Source organism: Haliotis asinina, chromosome 2 (genome assembly GCF_037392515.1).
Source record: "Haliotis asinina isolate JCU_RB_2024 chromosome 2, JCU_Hal_asi_v2, whole genome shotgun sequence".
In the NCBI taxonomy this organism is placed as follows: domain Eukaryota; kingdom Metazoa; phylum Mollusca; class Gastropoda; order Lepetellida; family Haliotidae; genus Haliotis; species Haliotis asinina.
The window spans coordinates 68,058,409-68,082,644 of NC_090281.1; the positions used below are offsets into that span (position 1 = coordinate 68,058,409).

At 38.6% G+C, this 24,236-nt stretch overlaps 1 protein-coding gene across 1 annotated transcript; it reads left to right on the forward strand.

Moving 5' to 3' along the window:
- Positions 1–17,261: 17,261 nt before the first annotated feature.
- LOC137274580 (IgGFc-binding protein-like) lies at positions 17,262–22,570 on the forward strand. The gene is made up of 4 exons (XM_067807846.1): positions 17,262–17,322; positions 18,457–19,662; positions 21,007–21,120; positions 21,514–22,570. The coding sequence occupies exons 1-4, from the start codon at positions 17,262–17,264 to the stop codon at positions 22,497–22,499; spliced, it is 2,367 nt and encodes a 788-aa protein (XP_067663947.1). The 3' UTR covers positions 22,500–22,570.
- Positions 22,571–24,236: the final 1,666 nt, after the last annotated feature.

Consider the following 24,236-nt stretch of genomic DNA (forward strand, 5'->3'; position numbering starts at 1 on the left):
AATACGTAGTATTCTCGCAGGCGCTGAATACTATGCTGGCCGACAAAGTCTGCCTTGGACAAATTCCCTCGGGCATCATGCTTCAGCTTATACAAACAGATTTACCATGGCCATTGATGGATATCTTTTGTTGCATGTCTTTACAGGGATGAAGGGTTTTGTTGTGTTTTTATCTATTCCTCAGACAAAGTGTAATACGTAAATACGGCAGGAAACAGAGAAACAGTAATGACACAGAATACGATGAAAAGATTCAACAGTAAATACATAAACTACTGTCAAAAGGCCTTTACATTGTGTATCCAAATGATGACATGGACTCTCCCATACGTTACTGATTGAAAAATGAACTCTTTCAGTGCCTTGCTACTGACGACATTATGCATTTAATGGATTTAGAAAATATTGTGTATATTAAACAACTTTCGTAAGAAAATTTAGAGACTTCACATTTTCATTTGGGTAAATTCTTTTATGAACATAACATGTTGATTGAATGATATGAGTTCGCAGTTTTCTTAAGTTTCTTTGTGTGATACCCTGTAAATAACTTCAGACATGCTCGACACTTCTACAGAAGCTCTTCCGATAGTTGCACCTGGTCTTACCTACTGTCTTGTTTTGAAATGTAGTGTTAGCAACGCAAGGAAAAACTCATCAGCAAATATGATCTGGAATATATGACGAAACAAACTCCCCTAATTGTTCATTTAGATCAGAATAACCACGGCATGACTTCGTGATACTTGATCACGCACAATGCATATTCACCAGCTGATCATCGTCAAGAGCACCAAGGGTAGCAGTGAAGACATGAATTCAATATTGTTCTTACAACTGTGTTGCACATATAGATTCCATACGGATAACACAGGGCACGTTTGTGTACATCCAGGTATGATTAATTGGTGTTTACATTTACCGGTAACACGGAACTCTTACCAGTGGAAATGCCATAAAGAGTCGTTTATCTTACTGTTGTTATTTCGCCTTCCAAAATAAGATGATCAATTCTACAGTTTATACTTGAACGTACACACACAGGATTCTGTTTCCACTGATGTAGAGGATATCCACTGACTATTTCTGTTCGTATTATGTATTTGCTCTCCAGTTCGTTAATTCATTTCAGTTGACATATACCTTGCAGACCGAAGATGATGCCCACTGGAGGCGGGAATCGATATCTGATATGCAAATTGATCATGATCAGAAAGCGTTTGAGAGTGGTGATGTGGACAGACAGGTGAAACGTTGATAATAGGTGAGGTGGTAAAATAGCTAGGTCTCTTAATTTCTGTTTTACGCTAAACGCCTTTTGGGGAGAATATGCATCATGAAATACAGGTAAGATATGTTTCTGTAATGATACACACAAGAAACAAGTTACAAGTTTCATCATGTCCGCTTTCGATTAAAACTAGTCGTTCATAGAGTCAACAGTTCATAGAGTCAACGGACTACTGATGTACTAAACAAAATAAACACAAAAAATTAAGCAAACAAACAAAGCAAGAAAGGCGTTTCAGTGTTAGAGTAAAGTTTTAAAAAGTGTATGTAACTTTCTCTGAATGGTCATAATTATGTATTTACTAGTAATGTGTACTGGCAGATAAATTGTATTGCATTGCATTGCGATTTATGTACCCGTTTTGTGGATACGTACAGCGATCCATTGGGAATTAAGTGTTTGACAGTCACTGACACTAATTGTACATGTCACACCAATTTTCTACATTATGAGTCCCTAAACGTACACGTATATGATACGGTTCTTATAAAAGCAGTCTCAAACGTATATAGTATTTTCTTTTTCATATAATGTATTGTATAAGAGGATGCCGTTTTGTTACTGAATAACGAAGAAAAACGTGTTATGAATGAAAGTCCGTGTAGATTTGAATTTAATCCATAAAGAAAATCACCAAAAAACTTCTGTAATGTTCTTACCCAATATACCGGTTCTCATGAGATATACTGCAATACATACCGTTTGACAAGCATATTGTTAGACATCGGTATACCGGAAACACTGAACAGTCCTAATATTTACGTATACCCTCTTGTATTACGATTACATCAATATTACCGTGTTTCACCTGACAAATGATGTTTCTGTTCTTGTCAGATTTGCTTCCTGTTCATTTCAACCTTCAGTTATTCACTGCTTTCAATCTGAATGTCATTTCCCTAAGCTAGTACGGGAAAACAATCTCCCTTTTATGTGTTTTTTACATTACTAGTGTACCTACTAACTCTTTACGGAATATGGACGTAGTGGATGACATTTGCATTGATATTGTCATGGCATCAAATTATGCCCTTGTTATTTAACAGGCAACAACTTTAAATTGTGATTCCAAATTGTCGTGAACAAGTATTACATTTATATTATAATTATTATGGCAAGTGTTGTGCTCCTAATATGCCATACAAAGGTAATATGACATGCAGTACCAACTGTATGTCACATACTATTGACGATTTATACCATCACACGATAAATATTCTATTCTATATAGCCCTTCTTTCCTGAATGGAGTGAGTGACTGTTTATGCTTCGCTGTATTATTTGCACGTCTATGAACGGAATCGTTCTTTGGCATCATGAAAAAACGGTTTTACCAAAAAACTTCAGTTGTTATCATAGTTAGAAGACAGTGACGTGTCCTCAGATACATAGACCATACACAACGGTTTTGTAATTTCGTTTCTGCCATCAACCTTTACTAAATCAATCATTCTTCGTGTCACAGAGACATCTTGAAGTCACTTGTATTTTCTATTTCCTTTGTTCTACACTCTGTACCATATGGAGGCAAAGGTTAAAACGTAATTGGTTTATTTCGTGTCGAATGTTTACATCCCCCACCAATAACATGCAACGTGCAGTGAACTGCGAAATTGAATAGCCAGAAGAACAGAAATAACGCTGCTACCGGAATTTAATGTCTTCTGAAGTCAAATGAAGTAGACTAGATATGTAAATCGGTATCCGTTCAATTGCGGTTGCTAAGAAAGTACATTAAGAACGTTCCAGGTCGGGGTCTGAAGATTGCATTCGGACAATATCATTGTTACTATCAATTATGGGTATCCAAACGTAATGACACCTGTATCGACTGATTTTAATTTTATACAGCCTATTCATGGTTGTCCCAATCGGCATGCCTGTATTTACAGTAAGATCTTACAGAAAACCTACGACAAGATTTCGACTATTTATGGAAATGATTAAATGTCTTGTCTGGCGATGATATAACGTCCATACTACATGGTAAAACCTACGTTCACTCTAACACCTTTTGTTCAAAGTTAACATTTGTATCTGAAGCAGTACTTTTGATTCTTACTACTGTGAGACATTTGGTAGCATTATCGCGGTGATCTGGGTTTGAACATAACTTATTGCAAATTAGAATTGACGTGTCATTTGCTGTAGAAGGAAAGGTAGCGTGAAGACATTGAACATTAACAACATTATTTGAAACTGACAAATCTGTTCTGTAAGGTTTAGCATGTGTGTATTGTGAAAGTGCTGCGTGCTAATTATTGCATAAATCAATCATTCCGAGCTACAGCCCCCCCCCCTCCCACCCCCTCCATCCAATGAAAGCCACTAATATTAAGAGTTGAAGGTATATTCATCCATATCAAACTCATTTTGAAGTAGATCATATAGGTTTATTAACAGTTCCGCTTGTGTAAAGGGAACACTTAGTCCCACTAATCGCTAAGACTTAAAGCAGTTATTTCATCAACACAATCCAGCGTTTCATTGCAGTTGCGATAACTTGCGTTAACTTCAAAACGTGTCTTTTGTCTTTTCTTATCTTGCGTGACCTTTTCTCTAATTGCTTGTTCATGTGTTGCGAACCGTTTGACACGTGTGTTCTTACTGAATAATTTACACACATATTTTCTTTACCAAATACCGTGACGCTGTCGTTTAAAGCACACTATTTGTCACATAGCAAAGACAACATAATTATGTTGTCATGTTGACGAAGGCAGAAGAGACATAATAAACAACACACCAAAACCAGAGATCTGACGGAAGATGCGTGGACATTTAACCTTCAATACTGTACTGGACACATGTTTTAAGTCAACTATAGACAACTGACAAACCCCCCTTTCAGGGCCTCTTTATTGACTGACGCCATGTTTGCCAGTGCTTTATCCGTGGTGCAGAATTTCAGCAAAAATCCATATAACAGTAGAGATTTCACCTGTCCTTTTGGGTAATGATCTTATGTGTGTTGGAGTCGATAATGATCCATGGTTTCATGGTTTGCGTTATTTGTTAGACTCGAACAAAAATCATTCCGTTGGTGGTTGAATTTGAGGACCATCGTTTTATACCGGCGATTGACAGTAGTGCATTATCTGTACGTTGCATTCAAATGACACGGACTTAGGTGCAACCAGTTATTCAATAAAGGCGCTACCATCGAGTGCCCGGAGTCACTCCAGACCTTCTATGGATTCATTTACACGTTGTTTGTAAGCATGGTGCATGATGCTACCCTTTGCTTTGTGTTTAGACGTTGCTTGTCAACATGGTCTCTGGTGCCGTCAATTGCTTTTAGTTTTTGACGTTGCTTGTCAACATGGTGCTTGATGCTGTCGCTTGCTTTTGTCATTCCTGCGTTGCTTGTCAACATGGTACTTGATGCCGTCCCTTGCTTTGTGTTTTACATGGTGCTTGTCAACACGATACCTCATGCTACCCCCTGCTCTATCCTTTACACGTTGCCTTGATGCTTTGCCTTACCATGTCATTGACACGTTGCTTGTCATCACATGTGGTAGCTTACAATGTTACAATGCAATCTTTACTTGTGACGCATTACACTGTTTATTTCCATGTGGCCTTTTCACAGCTGGAATCATCATTTCAAACAGTAATTTTGTCAGCGTGCAAATGCATGCATTCCAATCCAATTTAGAAATTCAATTCATTTAACAAAACTTCGACATTGAACTCCCTCACTTCTCATAATTATTTTGGCAGATTGTGGATTGTGGCGCTCGCAGAATGCTAAGTTGAAACAGTGATTTCCCTTCATAGTTGAAACTCACACCCGGCACCTGGTTCCTTTGTTACCTCTCTAGTTTTTAAGAACTCCGATATGAAAAACTGGACTTGTTTACAGTTGTAGTTTAGGTTGTAGGGTACTCACGTCTGCAGCTTAAACAAAATCCATTGACCAAAATAATCGCACTATTTCCTTAGTATGAGATGTTACGGAAGCAGCTGGTGTTTTCCCTACTGAGTAGAACACACATCAAAGACGCATCCTTAGGATCATATCGAACATTACTTATTAACAACAGCAACGTTGTCATATGCTGAATTCTAATTAAAACATGAACTGTGCAGCTATATCGGAAATCAAGTTAGCATTAAAACTGATCCGATCACAGAACGAAAATCGAAGTGATCTATTAAATTTCTGCAGAATGAAGTGACGGGCAAAAAGGTTGATTACATAAGTATGCTTGGGGCAGAGAGCATTCAAAGCATTCAACTTTAAACATTTTCGCATGTCGATTAAGACTTATTGTCAGTGATGTATACCTTCATTCGTTCCTTCTTCCCTCCATTTCTTCATTCACAAGCAAGTAGAAGAATGATGCCCGTTAACATATATGACGCTCATATCCAGACACATTGCCTCCTTAGCGAGCTGCGTACATTACTATGACCTCTCATAGGACACTATCGAACCTTCCGATGCTTTTTGAACTCCATGGAGAACATACAGCCATGCTGTCTGTTGGGCACAATGAACTAAACACTCACATTGCCCGCACACCATCATGGATACCCCTTTTCAAGCTGTGTGAATTGAGACAATATGGACCTTAGCATCTTGTCCAAGGATACCACGCAAATGTGCCCACGTCGGAACCGAGCAGGTGCCTCCAGCGGGGATCGAACCCGGGCCTTCGGCGTGATAGTCAGACTGCACTATTGCGCTTCACTTAAACCGTCTTCTCAATTGATACAGGGATGTCATTGTATTCATTCTGGATTTTGGATTGGATTTTTCGATATTGTTTATGTAATTGACGACAAAAGCTCACTGTGAATTATTTAGGGATAAAACGTAACATTTTAATGATGTTCAGTATTCAGGACAGGCTTTTGTCGCCACCAGAATTCATACGACACATATTACCGTCAATGCTATAGACCTGTCTGAGCTGTTGTCAAGTAACATAATGTTTTCACACCAATTATTCAGGTGTTATAAAGTGACTTGTCCCTAATGCACAGTAAACATGAATGGTTCCGCTAACTACATCTATTAACTCGAATTTACCTTTGAACAGCTAAAAGCTAGCTTTGGGTCATGCAACGAATCGCTTTTAAAATGATTTTGTTGAGAGGTACATATCGTGACAAATAACCAAGTGATTTTGAGGCTTCAAAACACTCAAAGAACAGTTAACATTGCCAATTTGCAGACATGAAAAATTTAGAGAATAGTTAATAGTGTGCAGTGGAAAAAGAGAGAGAGGGCTGCAGGTAGCTTATTGTACTTAAAGAGGATTTAGACATCAAACAAACTAGTCTCAGACGTCAATTGTGATTTTGTTTATTTGCAACAGAGGGAAGATCAAAGGTGTTTTGACACACTCATCGATACATGAAATGTGGCTTGTAAAAGTGACTGTAGTAGTCATGTCAACTCAAAAATGACATGTTCTGGTTTCCCGGTTTGTACACAAAGAAGGCAGCGGACCGTGGTTTATTGGAACGCAGGTAAAGATCCATCTGAAAGTCTTTGAAAGACAGTGTCCTGAATAAACAACGGAATGGTGTTGTTACGATCACGCTGAGAAACAAGTACATCCATGACACGCCGAGAAACAAGTACATCCATGCACACCTGAATAACTTCCTAACAATAGAGGATACCCACATATGTTGATCCGTATATACGTGCACACAGGCAATATGGGTATATGTAGATAATACATATGTGATAACAGACCACAGTTTAAAAATATACCCACCGGTTCTATAAAATGATGCAAATGCTTATTAGGATAAAAGTTATGAATCGTAAAATATCCTTCTGTCGGTGAACACTTTAAAGCATATTGTAACCAAATGCAATGACCCGCTTATGGTCCGTGTCAGTACTGCGGTGAGAGTTTCAGGGAGTACTGCGGTGAGAGTTTCAGGGAGTACTGCGGTGACCGTTTCAGAGAGCACACTGGTACACAGATAAAGAATGGAAATGAAGACTTTAGTGCAAATTTCGAATAGACATCATATGTATAATGTTGTAGTATATATAGATAATGTCGTAATGTTGCCTCGTAACATATTCACATACATGAACAATACCCTTTAAATCTGCTGCTAGACGCAAACGACCATGCATTTTAGTGAGCCAGTTGAATTTATAGTTACATTGGCAATATTTCAGCCATAATAATGTCATATTATAAAACCTGTCGCCAAAGGGCAGAAAAAAGCCCAACTAGACCACCACACTCTGAGATTAAACACTGGCATGTAGGTTAAACATGGTATTATAATTTAGGACAATACAATATGAAAAAAGGGCAACAATACCTTTGCCACATGCATAGACGCTAGTAAGATTTACACCATTCCTTCAGATGCTAGTGACTACGTGATAAAATTAATTAGCACATGTTTTATTCATTAAATAAAGAGGAAGATGTCAAGAGGACAATCTTTTTACAATACTATACCCCCCCTTCGGATACAGCTACCAATAAACTAGGTTGTTAAACTAATCTGTAAATTAAAACAGACTATTTAGTTATTTACATATTATATCAATTAAACATTTGTCAGCAAATGTTATTTCTTTTGACAACTCAACGAAAACTAATATCAAAAAGTTCGTCATGGATTAGCTTTGAAACAGGACATGATTCTGTCATCACAAGGAATACAGAATGCAGGATCGACACCTTTTAATAAATATTCATGAGCTAATACGAAATCGTCGCATAATCCAGAAATTACAACATGGCTTGGTTATTAACATTGGACGATGTCGTATTGGCCAGCAAAGATCATTATATTATTCAGTTATTTGGGTCAAACTTGGTTGTTAACAAGACAAACGTTTAACACATCAAAGAAACGAAAGTGAATTTTGAAATTATTATATACTGTTTAGATATGGAGCATTTAACTGATATATTTAAGAGATGTCGGATCTGCTGTGAAATAAGAACTGTTATCTGGTATTCTAAAAGATATTGCTCTGCATCTAGTGACAGTGGCACAATCGTCTGCTCCACCATATTTGAATGTATTTGTACTTATATATTTGGGGGTGGGGGTTGTCCACGTAGACATGGTGATATAACTACAAGGGCATTTTTCTACGCATCTTGAAAATTTCCTCAAGTCCCGTTTTGATCAAATGATCAAAAGATTTTAAGGGACCTCAGGGCATGAATCAGACACATGTTTCAACAGCTAGAAGGGAATAGCATCAGCACATGTTCCTGTTCTTTGTTTCTCTGATTTGTGTGAAACTCTGGAGCATAATTTGATGATAAAGACTGTTTGACTAGCGTTTCACCAAGTATCTTCATTTAGCAATGTCGGCACTATCAGTTTATAAATTGTCTTCGTTCTTTAGATGGTGAACGGTGGATTGTGAACGTTTGACAAGGCTTACCAGAAAGTATGTTGGAAAGATAGTTTTTCAAAGACTGACATTCATTTTGTTTAAAGGCGTGCCAAGCTTCGGCATGTGCTATTTTAACTTTATCTAAATTATGGACTGCAGGATGTCGGCTGAAATAGTCATCGACTTTTCTCCTACACTGGCACGTTTGCATTCATTATAAAACCATCGTTTACCCTGTGCAGAGACCTCAGATCACAAATCAGTTAAAGTTGGGTGAGGAAAGTCCATGGGTGAGAGACAGGCAACTTGACTCCTGAAATTTCAAGGACTTCAGGCCTGTCCCACAACGAAGCACATGTGATGCCTGTGATTTAAGCTTAGACAAGTGAATTTGTTCCAATTGAATCTATTGGCCCAGCAGATACCCTGTGGGATAAGGCATGTGACCATTACCTTCTAGTGCCGAACATCAAGCTTGAGTTATCCCGGGTAATATTGTGTCAATGCGCTTTGAGCATGCCTTCAAGGCGTGGAGACAGTGCAATACAAATGCTATTATCATTATGATATAATCTGTTTGCAGAATCAGAATGTTTGGTATTTTTCTTGTAGTAATGACAAACCCAAATCGAACGATACCCAACAAAACAACATCAGACCACTTTTCTATGCAGAATAATACACCATATCTTAAAGTGTCATCACAATAGCTCTGCATCTGAATTGTGGCTTCCTTCATCATGAATAGAATATTTAACTAAAACCCATGTCAACTCTTATCTTTACAACCAACAATACAAAGGAGTATTACAAATGATACGGACTTTATTGATCATGGTCAATAGTTGTAAAAGATGATAGAAACACACCGCTCCCATCGTCGATATCACATACGTTTTGAGTATAACAATATTGTTCCCAACCACACAGTGAAACAATCTTTAGGAAGTTATAACGAGATGTGCTTTGAAGAGACGGATCAACGAGAAAAGAATTATGTTCGACGTAAAAGGTATTGACTGACTACCCGTTTTCCAGCTCCACTGATCGGGATAATGGCAAAGCACACGAGAACCTTAACAGTACATTGAATGAAGTGTTAGTTCGCCCATTAGGGTGTGTTTTCTAACTAGCATTAGCATTGAAATCGTATGAAACGTCACCATTTAATCTTGAAAACTCATTTGTCAAGGAACTCATCGCTTTATCGTCCGTTTCTTACAAATGAGTTTTGCAAATGCAACATGCTACTGCTCTGGATATAGATAAGACTGGGACTTTGGAATTATTAATTCTTTAGATTGTCAGGTTTGAGACTGGCTGGAGCATGTGACTATATAGTCTTACACAACGTTGCTTTCGTTGATGTCGTAGGTCCTCTCTAATAGGTTCTGTTTTCGGGAGTTCGGTCACCTCATATAATAGGCATGCATTGGAAATCTGTTCTGTCCAGAAAGACCTGCTGGGCTCAGTGTAGGTAGTCAACAAGACACAGCACCATGTGAACAGCTTGTACAGGATTATTGAAACACACACAGCGGTCATCTGTCAACTCAATGATGAGCACTAAAGGATTATTGAGTCTTCATTGACCCTCACATTTAATCTTTCTATACCTTTGACTCATAGACATCCGTGCAAACAATATTCCAGTCCGATCTGTTTTCTTTGATACAAAGGACATATTGTGTCAGAAAGTAATATTCCATTAACGTCAGGTATATTCATTTTCCGATTTCTAGACTCTTCGTTTGCATATAACTTTTATCGAACATGAATTGATGTCCACATATTGTTCTATCCAGGTCCATCACGTTTCTGTCTCATCTGTTTGACTACTCGCCATCTTCCGGTGCTGATAACATTACTAAGTATACTAAGTAAGACTTACTTGATAACAATTTCTTTACCTAATGGAATTTAATAGTGACGTTTCGGCATTGATCTAAGTACTGTCAAGCGAAATTGTTCATTGTAATGAAATCTAACAAGTACAATCTTTCGACGTATCCTTTCAAATATGTAGTTAAACTTGTTTAGCCTTGTTTTTTTAAATTCCATTTCAACATATATATGCTTAATATGTAACTAATTGAATCTTAATCAGTGTAGAAATGTGCAACATATTCGGAACATTCATTTACATCACGCAAGATAAATTATGGTCTAACCTATGCGAAAAAGTATTTCAGTGATGTCCACTCTGTTTTAAAATAGTATCTGAACATATCCTGACATATTGTAGATCACTGACGATGCATTTAACACCTTCCAAACAAGATTTTCATATCTTGTCTGCTGAATGCATATTTCGACTATAAAGAGTATATACTACACACGTTTTCAAACACTGTTTATTTTTATGTATGCGTTATCATGTTTGCACTGAACACAGTTATCACTGTGTCATTCGTCAGTTGAAACTGAAGCCAAAGACGAAAATAGGAAGTAGTTCTATGTTTTAATAATGAACATTAAGGACAGACCAATAGTGTACAGAATATCAGACACTGAGGTATTCGACCATAACTATTTTAGGCTCATTTGAATAGGTTTGATCTTCTAGGTCAGTTCAAAACATTAAGTAATTTATATTCATTACACTGAAAATTGAGAAGTTGTATATGAATTATTTAAACTGTAATCAATTTCACGGTCACGAATATCCATCTGTATGCTAGAGTGACAGCCAGCATTGCCTAGTCACATTAATTGAATGCCACAAATGTTTGACTGACGGCTAGAACAAAGCAGCAAACTGTAGGGCCTGTAATACCGGAAGCTGCAGTTCCTTCCAGATGTTACTATATTGCCATTGTGGGCTCCAATGTGTTTGGAATTGTTTCCTATAATTTGGAAAAGATACATTAATTTTATGTACCTCAATACCAAAGAATCAGCACCCGGACATCATTGCAGACACAGGCAAGCGTCTCTGGCAACATGACAAAACATAAATGATGTTTCCATACCTGCATCGAAGGACTAGCTAACGATGCAAAGTCAAGCATATGCTGTAGTGAGACTAGTGTGTTGCAAACAGACAACTTACTGACTGTCGCTACAGTTGGAAAGATACACTATAGGCTTGATGGTATACTGCCTAAATATAACAAGATATGTTACTTCGAGGTGTTTTCAGGTACTCGTATCTTTCACATCGCATTTTAGGGACCATTTCAGACACAAACTTGCGGATTTAAACTGTTTTAATGCAGGGCACATTTGATGGTCAACGTGACCATGAGACACACGCATGTGACATGACATTGTAGTATTGCAGGGCACATTTGATGGTCAACGTGACCATGAGACACACGCATGTGACATGACATTGTAGTATTGCAGGGCACATTTGATGGTCAACGTGACCATGAGACACACGCATGTGACAGTATATTGTAGTATTGCAGGCCACATTTGATGGTCAATGTGGCCATGAGACACACGCATGTGACAGTAATGTGACAGTACATTGTAGCATTGCAGGGCACATTTGATTGTCAACGTGACGATGGGATAAAAGAAAGCAGCTATACATTGTTGTATGGCACAATACTGTTTTCTGCAACAATGTTCTCACCGATATCTATAACAATGTATTAATATTTTAACAAATGTTGGGAAAATGTCAGTACTGTATGACTATCTGAAGTCTGTAGTGATGACAAAGTCAGATGCTTTGCTGGTTCCGCGTAGATCGGAAATGTAGTAGAACAGCCATAGACTAATCCAGCGCTGTATAGACCTTTCTGGTTACATTGCCACTGTAAATGTACTGCTAGTATATTTTTACCGCCATTGGATTTTGCACTCCATTAGTTAGCTGTCATTTGTATTCCTTGGAACACTTGACTGGTTTTTAACAGTTGTGGAGTATATCATGTTTTTGTTGTTGGTTGGTTTCACACTGATTTATCTTGCGTCTAGACGTCTGAGTTTCCTTTTGTTTCAAGTCGGAAATCAATAAGGAACAGCGTGTTTAGACCCGCTGTTATCTTGGCGCTCACTTGATGAAGATTCATGCTCCCATCCCCACTTGGTTAAACATACTGACTGAACGAACAACCGAATAGTTACACAACATAAATGCCATTAACACAACGTTGACTTACCGAAATAAACAATAAAAGCCATTAGCGAACAAAAAATGCCCTGGTTCTCGGGTATAAAATGTCGCTATCAGTTTCTTTTATAACATAAAGCATATATATAATATGTTACTGAAGAAAAGAAGAAAGTCGGTTGTAGTTTCTTTAACAACGTCGAATAATACAATATATACCGGACAAACTAATTTAGGGATACTGGTATATTTTGATTGATATTTCATCCAATAGTCAGTGACTAGATAGATCAATATTCATAATTTCAAAATTAACACACATTCGTAACTATTTAGGGATATGTGTAATGTTACGAGTGTGTATTTTCTGTATATTTTGTTATTAATTAAGTAATAATTATTATTGGCTCACAACGTTTAGTTTCTTGAATAATAATTATGATGGGTGACATTTCGTATAATAGGTGGTCAGCACTTTTAGGATTCTGGCAGCAGGTTTTCCGGAAATCGTGTGCTCGAACTTTCAGGAAATGACTGAATATATAAGAAAGTATACACCTAAACAAGTGCATGAAAACTTCGCAAAGTGTAAACTTAAGACATTATACATACTCAGCCATGTTACGGATGTAAAGACCCATCCTTTCAGAGAGCAAACTGAACCAAAAAACTCGCATAAACGCAGATTCGCATAAACGCAGCATAAAATCGAAAAACATTGATCTCTTACCATGGCCAGCATGTTTTCCAGACCTCAGTCCAATTATGCACTTATGGGATTACCTGGATAGACAAGTCTGTGACTGTGACCGTACAACAGCTGGAACAATGTCTCCAACAGGAATGACAACGAATCACACCTGACGTCATTCGTCGCCTGACGTCATCCATGCTGTGACGTGTTGTGGCCTGCATCAACGCCAATTGAGCTTGATTTCAATTACATATCCAGAGAGACACATGTATTTATTTGACTTTTGGTAATGTGTAAGTATTCTTTTGACAACAGTTCTCTTTCAAAGGCCATCAAACTAAACCTTCACCATTTCATGCACTGTATGTATGGACGTTTGATGTGCAATTGATTACTCATCTTGAATTCAAAGTAATTTCAATGACATTTGTTTCCGTTCTGAGTTAATGTCTATAATGTCTAATCAAAGAGGTGTATACTTTCTTTTGTGCATTAGTTCTCTGATTGTGAAGGATATTTTGCCTTTTTCTGATGAATCTTCAGCTAACTCAGATGTTTTGCTTCAGGGTATAGGTGGCAATTCTTCTGCTCCTCTCCATTTTGTGAATTTGACTTCGGATCTGATTTCAGGTGAGGTGAAAGTTGGTGAAAGTAGTTCGGTTAGTAGAGAAAGGTTGGAGGATGAATTTCTGGGTATTGTCCCCTCCTGTGCAGTGACTCGTTCAATGTCGAAAGGCATTTCTTGCAAGACTTCTTTGCAGAATCATACTATTTATGATTTGTCAGGTACATTCATGGATCATTCTTTGTGTGAGGTAGAGACGGATGACTTATCTTCTAAGAGTAGTAGCTCTACAGGACTTCTTGATACGTCAGATAGTTTGACATTCTTTCCAGAGAGCAGTTTATTAGTGCACAGGGTGAGAATGTTGAAGTGCAGAAATTGGCAAGTAAGGCTTTTTCTTTTGAAGAGGTTAGCAAGGTTCCAGTTTGTTATTACTACAAAGATGGTGTTCTGATGAGGAAATATAGGTCGCCGGATGTTCCTGCAGAGGATGAATGGAAATTGTACCATCAAATTGTGGTACCAAAAGTCTGATCAGGGCTCAAAATGTATGTATAAGGTGTTTCAACAAGCTATGTACTAGTTAGGTATTTAGCAAGTTAAGTTTAGTGCTTATCATCCAGAGTCACATGGAGCTTTAGAGAGGTTTCATCAAACTTTGAAAAATATGATCAAGACAATAATATTGTTTTGAGCCAAAGAAAGATTGGGGTGAGGGTGTGCATTTGTTGTTGTTTGCTGTCAGAGAGTCAGTTCAAGAAAGTTCAGGGTTCAGCCGCTTTGAACTTGTATTTGGTCACAGTGTGCGTGGGCCACTGAAATACTTAAAAGAACAATGGCTCAATGACAGACCTGAGATCAATCTCGTAGACTATGTGTGTACATTTAGGGACAGACTATCAAAAGCAAGTGAGTTGGCCAGAAAAAAACTTGAAAGTTTCACATGAAAAAATGAAGGTAATCTTTGACAGAAAGACAAAAGAGAGAAAATTTACGTGTGGTGAGAAAGTGTTAGTTTTGCTTCCCTTTCCTGGTCAGCCACTGAGAGCAAGATATCAAGGTCCATATGTTGTTGACAACAGGGTTAACTACACAGACTAAGTCGTCCTGACGCCTGGTCCTCGTAAACAAAAGAGACTGTGTCATGTCAACATGATTAAGAAATATCATGACAGGTTATTGCTACACTCTCCCCAGTTACTGATTGTACTAAAGACAATTGTGAAAATGTTGACAACATTGATGATTGTGTTAGCATTGTGAAGTTTGATGATCTTAGTGATAATGTTTCACCAGAGTTGAGAAATTCTGATGTGTTAGCTCACTTTGATGAGAAACATTTATCCACATTTATCCACTGAGCAGAAAGTTCAGATGTCTACGAAACTTTCTTTTCCTCAATGGGGAGAGTGTTACGAGTGTATTTTCTCTATATTTTGTTATTAATTACGTAATAATTATTATTCGATCACAACGTTTAGTGTTTGGAATAATAATTATGATGGATGACATTTCGTATAATAGATGGTCAACACTTTTAGGATTGTGGTAGCAGGTTTATATGTATAAGGTAAGCTGCAGTGGTTCGAGGGTCACACATTCATATTCACTGGAGTATCATCATCAATCGTTGCCAACGCTTCATCTTCATAGTCGCCGTCAGACCACTCAGTGTGTTACATTCTGCTTAACTGTTTTTCTCTTGCACTAAGACTTGGATGAGTTTGCTTTATTACATTTTGTGACCCATTGCCTTAGATCTTGTCTCACTCGTATTGTATTTGAAATCGCTATTGTGAAATTGACTTGTGACCATGTATAACTTGCTCTCTTGCTTAGACCTAATATTACACTATTTGAATGGTTTAGACTTGTCTTTGTTCTGTTTTGCTGGTTCTCGGGGGATTTCATACATTGTTTGTCACGGCAAATTCTTAACCGTAACAGTAAATCCAGTATATTTGTATTTATTACGTGTGGCTTAGTGTTCTCACTGACAGCAACGTGACAACCAATCAAAACGCAAAATACAATAGATCATCAAAAAAGAGGTGTCATGATGTATGCCGGTCTTGAAACATATTGTGTTGTGGATTCAAATAACGCCATCATAAGATGTGTTTCAGTTGGTCAGTCACAGTGTCAGACCTTTGTTGAAGACTCTACATCAAGTGCTTGACGTCAAACATCATTCAATGTGTGTTCCTACTCTATAAACAACATGACTGACTTGGAACAACACAATGACGTATTGATCATACAAATGACATATTATTCTTTTCGCCTTATTATCGTCACAGTACATTTTCAGGTAATGAACAACAAATGCTATTTAGTATCAAACATCATTACTTAATTCAGATCGGTCGGATCAATTTCCGAAACATTGTCAATCGTACTAGATTACGCTAAATTACGAACATTTTGAAACAGCAATCAAGCAAGTCCTATCACTCACACACTCTACGTGTAACAGCTATAGAGCAGCTGACGGTAATGGTTTAGTTCTTGAATGGAAATTGCAATTCATTATCACGCAAGTTATAGGGCAATAGCCAAAATTAACACCTTTATGAATATAATCGCCTTGGATACGATACCTCGTTGTGGCCCAAAAGACAAGTGGATTTGTCGTCAGGATCTATGCTCATAATATCGATCATTGGGTCATCTATTCTAGATTTGCCGTAAAACAGGTAAATATAAGAATACAAATACCAGAATTTCAAAGGTCAGAACGAAACGATTTGTACAAACGGGTCAAACATGTACAAATGATAAGTTGTTCCCATACTTTTTGTTTGTAGTATAAATTCCAGATCCCACGAACCCTTTTACTTGATAAAAAAACATGGAATGGAAAAAAATCATGGAATATTTGTAACCACAATGTGTATCTATGAGGCAAATCATGCGAAAACGAAATAAGCGAACGTATAAGTTTTAATATTTGATACATGTAGCCTTCAGGAACGAAAATTATCTCCACTCTATTACCCGAAAGGATCAAATATCAGTATATTTCCCTTGACGAAATGAAAGACAGACAGGACTTTCTACAAATGTTTATGACAGTATAATGCCATGTACCCGTCTCAGCCTGAATCCAAAACGCAGAGTGTACCACGCGAAGTCAGAATACCCTTCCGAGGCGTGATTCACCGTGGATGTCAAGTGAAAGGGTTGTATCGATTATAGAGAATATATGCTGCAGGAACCAACACTTGGTGGAAATCATTACTCTCCTTAGTTGTCACCCACACTCACGTCGCGGCTACTTCTCTTGATGAGATAGCCATGTCACACCAGGTTCTGAAGCTGTCTGTCGTCATTGTCGTAGTTTCCTATATTGTGTACGGTAAGTAAACTTTTTTCATATTTTTTTCCAAGATGATGTACTTATTCACATAGCAGTGTGCTGTTCTCATGGCGCTGTTATTTGCTGTTTAACACGGAATAACAAATATTCTGCAAACAAGGTTTAAGAGGACATAAAACGCTTCACGGTCAAGACATGTAACATCATTATACAATAATAACTAAAATACAAATGGAAGAAAGTAGCATGAGGATCACGTACGACCTATCCTCAAAAAGCAAACAAGAATATCCGAGCGAACGTTTGCATTTCAGATTCAATGACAGCGAGTGCTTATGGATACGATGATATTTGGGTACATGCATTCAAACGCTCTCCACATGATTTTTACGATAGAGCAGAATTCGTGTAGTAGCTGTGGGATGTCTGTGTAGGGGTGGGTTTGTGGCGGATTGATGGTAGTGGTGTTAGGAAACAATCATGTATTTAGAAGCATATAAAGTAGCACCAGTGTGAGAATTCAGAATATGCACACCAGTTAACATCGTGTGACTTGCAAGCTTAATCGGCTTATTACAGCTTAATACAATTTGTACACGTAAGGTGGGATTCTTACTTCGGTTCCTATGAAATTATCACGAATGCTTACTAATATACAATGCCTAAGTATCAGAGACTAAAATATTCATTGAGCTTCCGTTAAGCATTTGTTGCTCAAAACATTTACTAGGAACCGACAAGGTAGGCAATAGACTAGTACGTGATGGCATCATGCTTCCATGGAAACCGATATATTTCCCTTGTCAGCAGAATGTGGACCATGTACTAATACTAACTATTTTTATGATTCTTGTCATAATTGAACGATCGTAATATTCGATTGAATATACCTTTAACCCAGTCTGCTGGTATGTTTGTTTCAAATTTAAGTGTAAGAAAAGGAATTACTTTAAATTAAGAAAGGTGCTCAGTCGATGCTAAGAACCCGAAATATTTCATGGATGTATTCCCATAATGAACCGTTTCCAACCAGTCACATTGCAGGACTCCTCCTGTTTATGTATTGTTGTATTTATAGAAATTAGATCCTTTGAATACTGTATTCTAAATGTCATTGGAGTGTCTTGTCAAAACAGTATTATGTTTGTCAATATGACATTATCTTGCCAGCAGGATCTACACCAGTAGGAGACCATAAAGGAAAACAATTTCTTCTATCCTTTCTGAAAAATGGCTACGGAAACGGAAAGCCATACATACTAATTATGACAGAAACGAAGGCAGAGTTGACAGTCAGAAACCACATGGAAGGAGAAGTCATGGACTACTCACTTGAGAGTGGTCTTGCTTTAAACATCGAACTTCCCAGCTCCATTCGTTATTCTTCAGATATGGAAGAAGTTCAACAAAAGACTGTGACTATTGATTCCACATCGGACGTGTCTGTGTACGTCATGGATTACAACTCCTACTCCTCCGAGGGCTATCTGGCCATCCCCACTAGCTATCTGTCTACAGCATACATTGCTGTGTCCTATACAGAAACTTCTAAATACAAGCCAACACTGCTGGTGTCAGCAACCCAAGAAGAAACAACCGTGACAATCAAGTTCAAGATTCAGAACGACGGAACATGCGGCTCTGAAAACCATTTAGATGGAGGCACTGCAACATTCACCCTCAGCGCAAACCAAACGCTTGGAATTGTTTGCACGCATGACTTAACAGGAACGTACGTTGAAAGCACCAAACCGATAACACTTCTTTCTGGACATCCATGTGCAAATGTTCCTGATGGAATTGACGGTGTGGATATGCTTGTGGAAATGATAGCTCCTGTTAAAGCATTAGGGTCTAGTTTCGTGATACATAACTTGGAAGGAAGAGACAGTGGCGCTATATATCGTACTGTGGCATCGATGAATGGAACCGAGGTGACGACCAGTTCTGGGAAGGTATTTTCTCTGGACTTTGGTGACTATTTCGATATTGATACGGCTCCTAATGGGGAGATGTGTCTCACTTCTAACCATCCTATTCTGGTCGTTATGTATGGTAAGAGCAAGAAGGCCGACACAGTTGTAGGAGACGGTGATGGGTTCATGGCACAGGTGCCCTCAACAGACAGATTTCTATCTTCCTACATGGCTGACTTTTCTTCACTTACTGGCTTTAAGACATATTATGCCAGGACAGTTTCAACTGCGGGCGGTAATCCAACAGACTACCGATCTATACCAGGCTGCGCCTTTGGAGTAAATTTCACGGTAGCCAAAGATTCCCCCATACAGGTGTCAATGAATGGTGCACGTTTTGGGGCAGTTGTGTACGGATTCATGTCAGCTGGCGGCTATGAATTTCCAGTTGGAATGGTCTTTGGTAAGAATATTTTCATATCCTGTCCACACATGTGAGTGTGTAGAGATTTGGTCACGCCACGTACACCAATATTAAAGCGATGTCAATCTGATATTGTTTTTAGGTCAATTAAGCCAGTGTTTGACAACATGGGAACATCATAATAGTCATCATAATGGCCCATCATCACTGACCTTTACTATAGGGAACCATTATCTCAAGACATGTATAGTTGGCTTTTGTTTTGTTTATAAATGTACAGGAAGAGAGATTATAGGGTGATAGCCGGCCAAAATTAGACATGGACACAAACGTGACTTGTATATGACTGTATATGTTTTCGAAACTAGGTTAGTGGTTAATTGCTATTACTATAAAGTCATAAGGTCATCATAGTTCTTCACCCTATACGGTATGGTAGCCTAGTGATTACAGCGTTCGCTTGTCAAGTAGAAGATGCGGTTTCGATTCCCCACATGGCTACAGTATATAAAGCATGCTGGTTTCTATTGCCATGACGTTGTTGGTATAGTGCTAATGGTGGTGTAACCAAACTAAAGTAAATACTTGTATGTACAAGAAAGAAATATCCGGAACGATCCGGGTATAAACTGGTCTTAAGCGGAGAGACGAAGAAAGGCATCGAGTGTCATAGTATTCCGGTTGGGTAGATCAATACGCATGCTGTTGTTCACTGTTGTTCACCGCTGACATAAAACTAAATTCAGACAATAAAACCAACAAGAAACAATATTATTGTAAAGATGTCTTGTTGAAGTGAATAATATATACGCTGGTAACATATTTGTGCAATTTGTCCATAAGGTACACATAAACGCTTGTTGATAGTTTGCACTTCCTTCTTTGGCCCTATGACAGTGCATCTATGATTGTCAGCTCAATACTTTCAGGGGGTAGGTAGCTTAGTAGTTAAAGTGTTCGCTCCTCACGTCGAAGGCCCGGGTTTGATTCCCATGTGTAAAGCCCATTTCTGGTGTCCGCCGCTGTTATAATGCTGGAATATTGCTAAAAGCGACGTAAAACCCCACTCACTCACGCACCCACCCATACTTTTACCCATGTGATTAACGTCTTTGTCATGTCTCAGTCTGGGCATTCCTCACTTAATAAGGTGGCGCGCTCTAACGTAACTTCAAAACAATTCAAGCAGTATAGAACTCAGACACACCTTCTGTAACTGACAAACTAAATGATCTGAAATAAGAAACAGTGGTGAATTTCAGTCCTAACTGCAGCTTATTTTGTTAGACTCAAATCTATATTTCTGATCGAGAGAAAAACTTCATAAAATTGAGCAATCAACAGCTGGCCTCATGACACTTTACATTTATCTTGAACATTCAGATTTTGACGAGTGTGAAAGTGCTCCTTGTGTAAACGGAGGCTCGTGTAAAGATGGTGCGTATACCTACACTTGTGAGTGCCCACCAGAATACACTGGCGTCAACTGTGAATCGGGTAAGCACTTTATTGAGGTGTCGCTTCAGATATGAACTTTTTCTCCAACGACGAATCCACAAAACTTGTTACATGTGACCACATATATATACATCCCATGACTGTTTAACCTGTACCAAGTTATGGTCAACACTTGTGTCCAGTGTTATGTGTTTAGACGTATGTTTTCATCTCGGCCTTGCTGGTGCCTTTCCGAGAAACTTAACCGAACTGAACTGAATTTAATTTATGTTGATAAACCTTTCTAAACTGGAGAAGACTACCTCATTATGTAACAATTTCAATCATATACTGTATCACGAGGCGGGTTTAATCCGGACATCGTGTCACTTATATCGATGAAATTCTGTGAATATAGCAGACGTATAAATGATATTTTCATTCAAATTGCAGGTGGTTCATCCGACGCTTTGTCATGGATCATGTCAGTCACCGACATTCAGTCCTCATCGTCCCCTCACCTTCTACCAACTTCGTCAACTTTCACCGTGTCATCGCCAGACAACATCGTGACTTCTACAATAAGGACAGAAACATATGTTCATTCTACAACATCGTCACCTGTATATAGTATCGTCTCTCGGTCATCTCTGCTTTCAGACATTGTGAGGTCGTCGTTCTCGCTATTAGACGTTAGTTCTCCGTCGCACGTATCCTCAGAAAGTATGTCGTTCATGATGCCGTCACAAGCCTCTGTGTTCATGACGTATGGTACATCTTCTGAAAGCACCCGTTCACTCATTTCATCATCTTTGCCTGATGTAGGATCATATGTATCAACAGCTGCTTCTGACATTGGAAACGTCTTGGAATCCTCTCCTGTACTTAATTTATACACGTCCCAAACACACATTGAAAATGTTACTCCATTACTCCCAGATCCTTCACTTTCATCCTTGACGCTGACGTCGGCATCCTCAGCTTCTCTGATGAATCCGTCAGTTGTTATCAGCACCAGGCCTAATCCACTTAATCTCACGACGACATGCACGTCTTGTACGCCATCAGTACCCATACCGATCACTCCAGCAACATCAGCAATATTTGTCGCACCCGCCTTGCCAAAGTCCTATACGACAGCTTGCATATGTACCTGTGTGGTCAATCTGGCTACAATGGACTTTGTCGGGATAACAGAAGAAATAAAGAAACGCCTTACTGTGCCAACACACAATCTCTCAAGTACAATACGGAAGAAAATTAGTATCCGTGACAATAGACCAAGTGCTGTTACTGTGGGGTCAGCTGGAATTGTTCTTATCGTCATTGCCACTCTGATTGTTACTGTGCCGGATATCTTGAATATGTTGCAGTATATCTTTGGTGTCGGATTCCAAAAGCCACGAGGAATGCTTCAGCAAGTCCAGAGTTACACCTAACTTCATATCAAGCACATGGACCTCCTTTCACAAAGTACTAAGGTGATCTTAAGACACTAAGGTAACCTTAGTGCGGTGTTAATATGGGAGTTAAGGTTAACCTTTGAAAAGGTTGTTTCGTGAAAGGAATCCCAGGGCTTACTTTCACAAAGGGCAGGTGATCGTGAGTCACCAAGGTGTCCTTACTGCTGTGTTAAAGAATGGGAGTTAAGTTTAACCTTAGTAAAGGTCCCCGGACCCCTTTCACAAAGGACTAAGCTGATAGTAAGTCACAAAGGTAACCTTAGTGCAATGTTTAAAGAGTATGTATTAAGGTTACGTTAGGAAAGGTTGCTTCTTGAGAGGAGCCCGTGTACATTTGTTGATAATAATGATCAGAACATATACGTTATCCATATGTTGACATTATATATTTTGAGATACACTGTTGGACTCATTGCCGTCTGTAATGCACGGACGAGTTATATTTTTTTACAATACTGCTTCGCTGATCATCGAGGTCTTATGTAACATATGTACATAATTACAACCACATCTGATTCTTGTCTTGTATCAACGCTTCAACACAATGACCGATGTGAGGCACAGCATGTATTCCATAGAAAGACGACCTATTGGAAGCGAATTGTTATTGAAACTCTTAACGTTTTAAATTCTTGAAACTTGAAACCAATTAACGCTTTGTGTGCTGACGAAGGAATAAATCCGATCACATGTATATTTGGTTATTATTTTGTGAGTGTACACACCTAAGCAATACAAAGATACAAATGTGTGGTGAAAGAACACCGGACACAATATGTCTGTAACGGTAAAACTGTTCATTGTATATTGGATCTGGGGTGAAAGCCCTTTGGTGAGATGTAGACATCTACAGGCCCATCACTTACGCCCTTACCTGTTAATATAGATGTTTATGCTCTTGATCAACGGATTGGCAGCGCCCAAGTTGGACCATGTACAGACCGCCTCGGTGTAGTACTGTGTAATACTGTTGAGTGTGAGTTCAGCTCGTATCTTTCCGTGTTCTCTGTACGTGTTGCTCAGAGCCACAAAATCAAAACATGCAGATTTTGCCAAGAAGTTAACTTACAACACGTTTCATGTATGTCGACGGTCTGATATCGTTGAATAACGTCAAGTAGCACATCTCAATTTTAGTACAGATATTTATTACACACCTGAACGATGTCATATTCAGATCAATGAATATACATGTACTGTATTCGAAACATGTACTTCCAGCTTCACATAGTCAGTGTCCATTTATGTGCGGCGATATCCAGCATTTACTGCCTCTGGTGTTTGCATAGTGCAGGGAAGATTTCACAGTGCAGAATTTAATAATACAAGTTGCCTGATTGTTTTCACAATACAATGACGCTGTAAGTGTATGCATATTACTATAACGCTGCAGTGTCTACCCTGGAGCGTGATCCACTAGAAATGACATAATTTACACATTAGCAATGCCACCAGTATCTATGTAAGGGTTTCTAAAGTGAAGGGTTGTGTTTTAGAAAATAGGCTATTTGGCCGGTTTACAGTTTTAGCCGGGATTAGCAGGGGTGTGAAAACGGGTGAAAAAGAACTATGATCTCTCCCCCAACCCTCCCCCCCCCTCAAACAGCTGTATCCGCCCCGCCAAGTGAATATGGCTAAAAGCGAACTGATATACAATTATCACTCATTCTTTCGAGTACCCTTCTGTTGAGTCTCCACCTTCATTAAGTATAC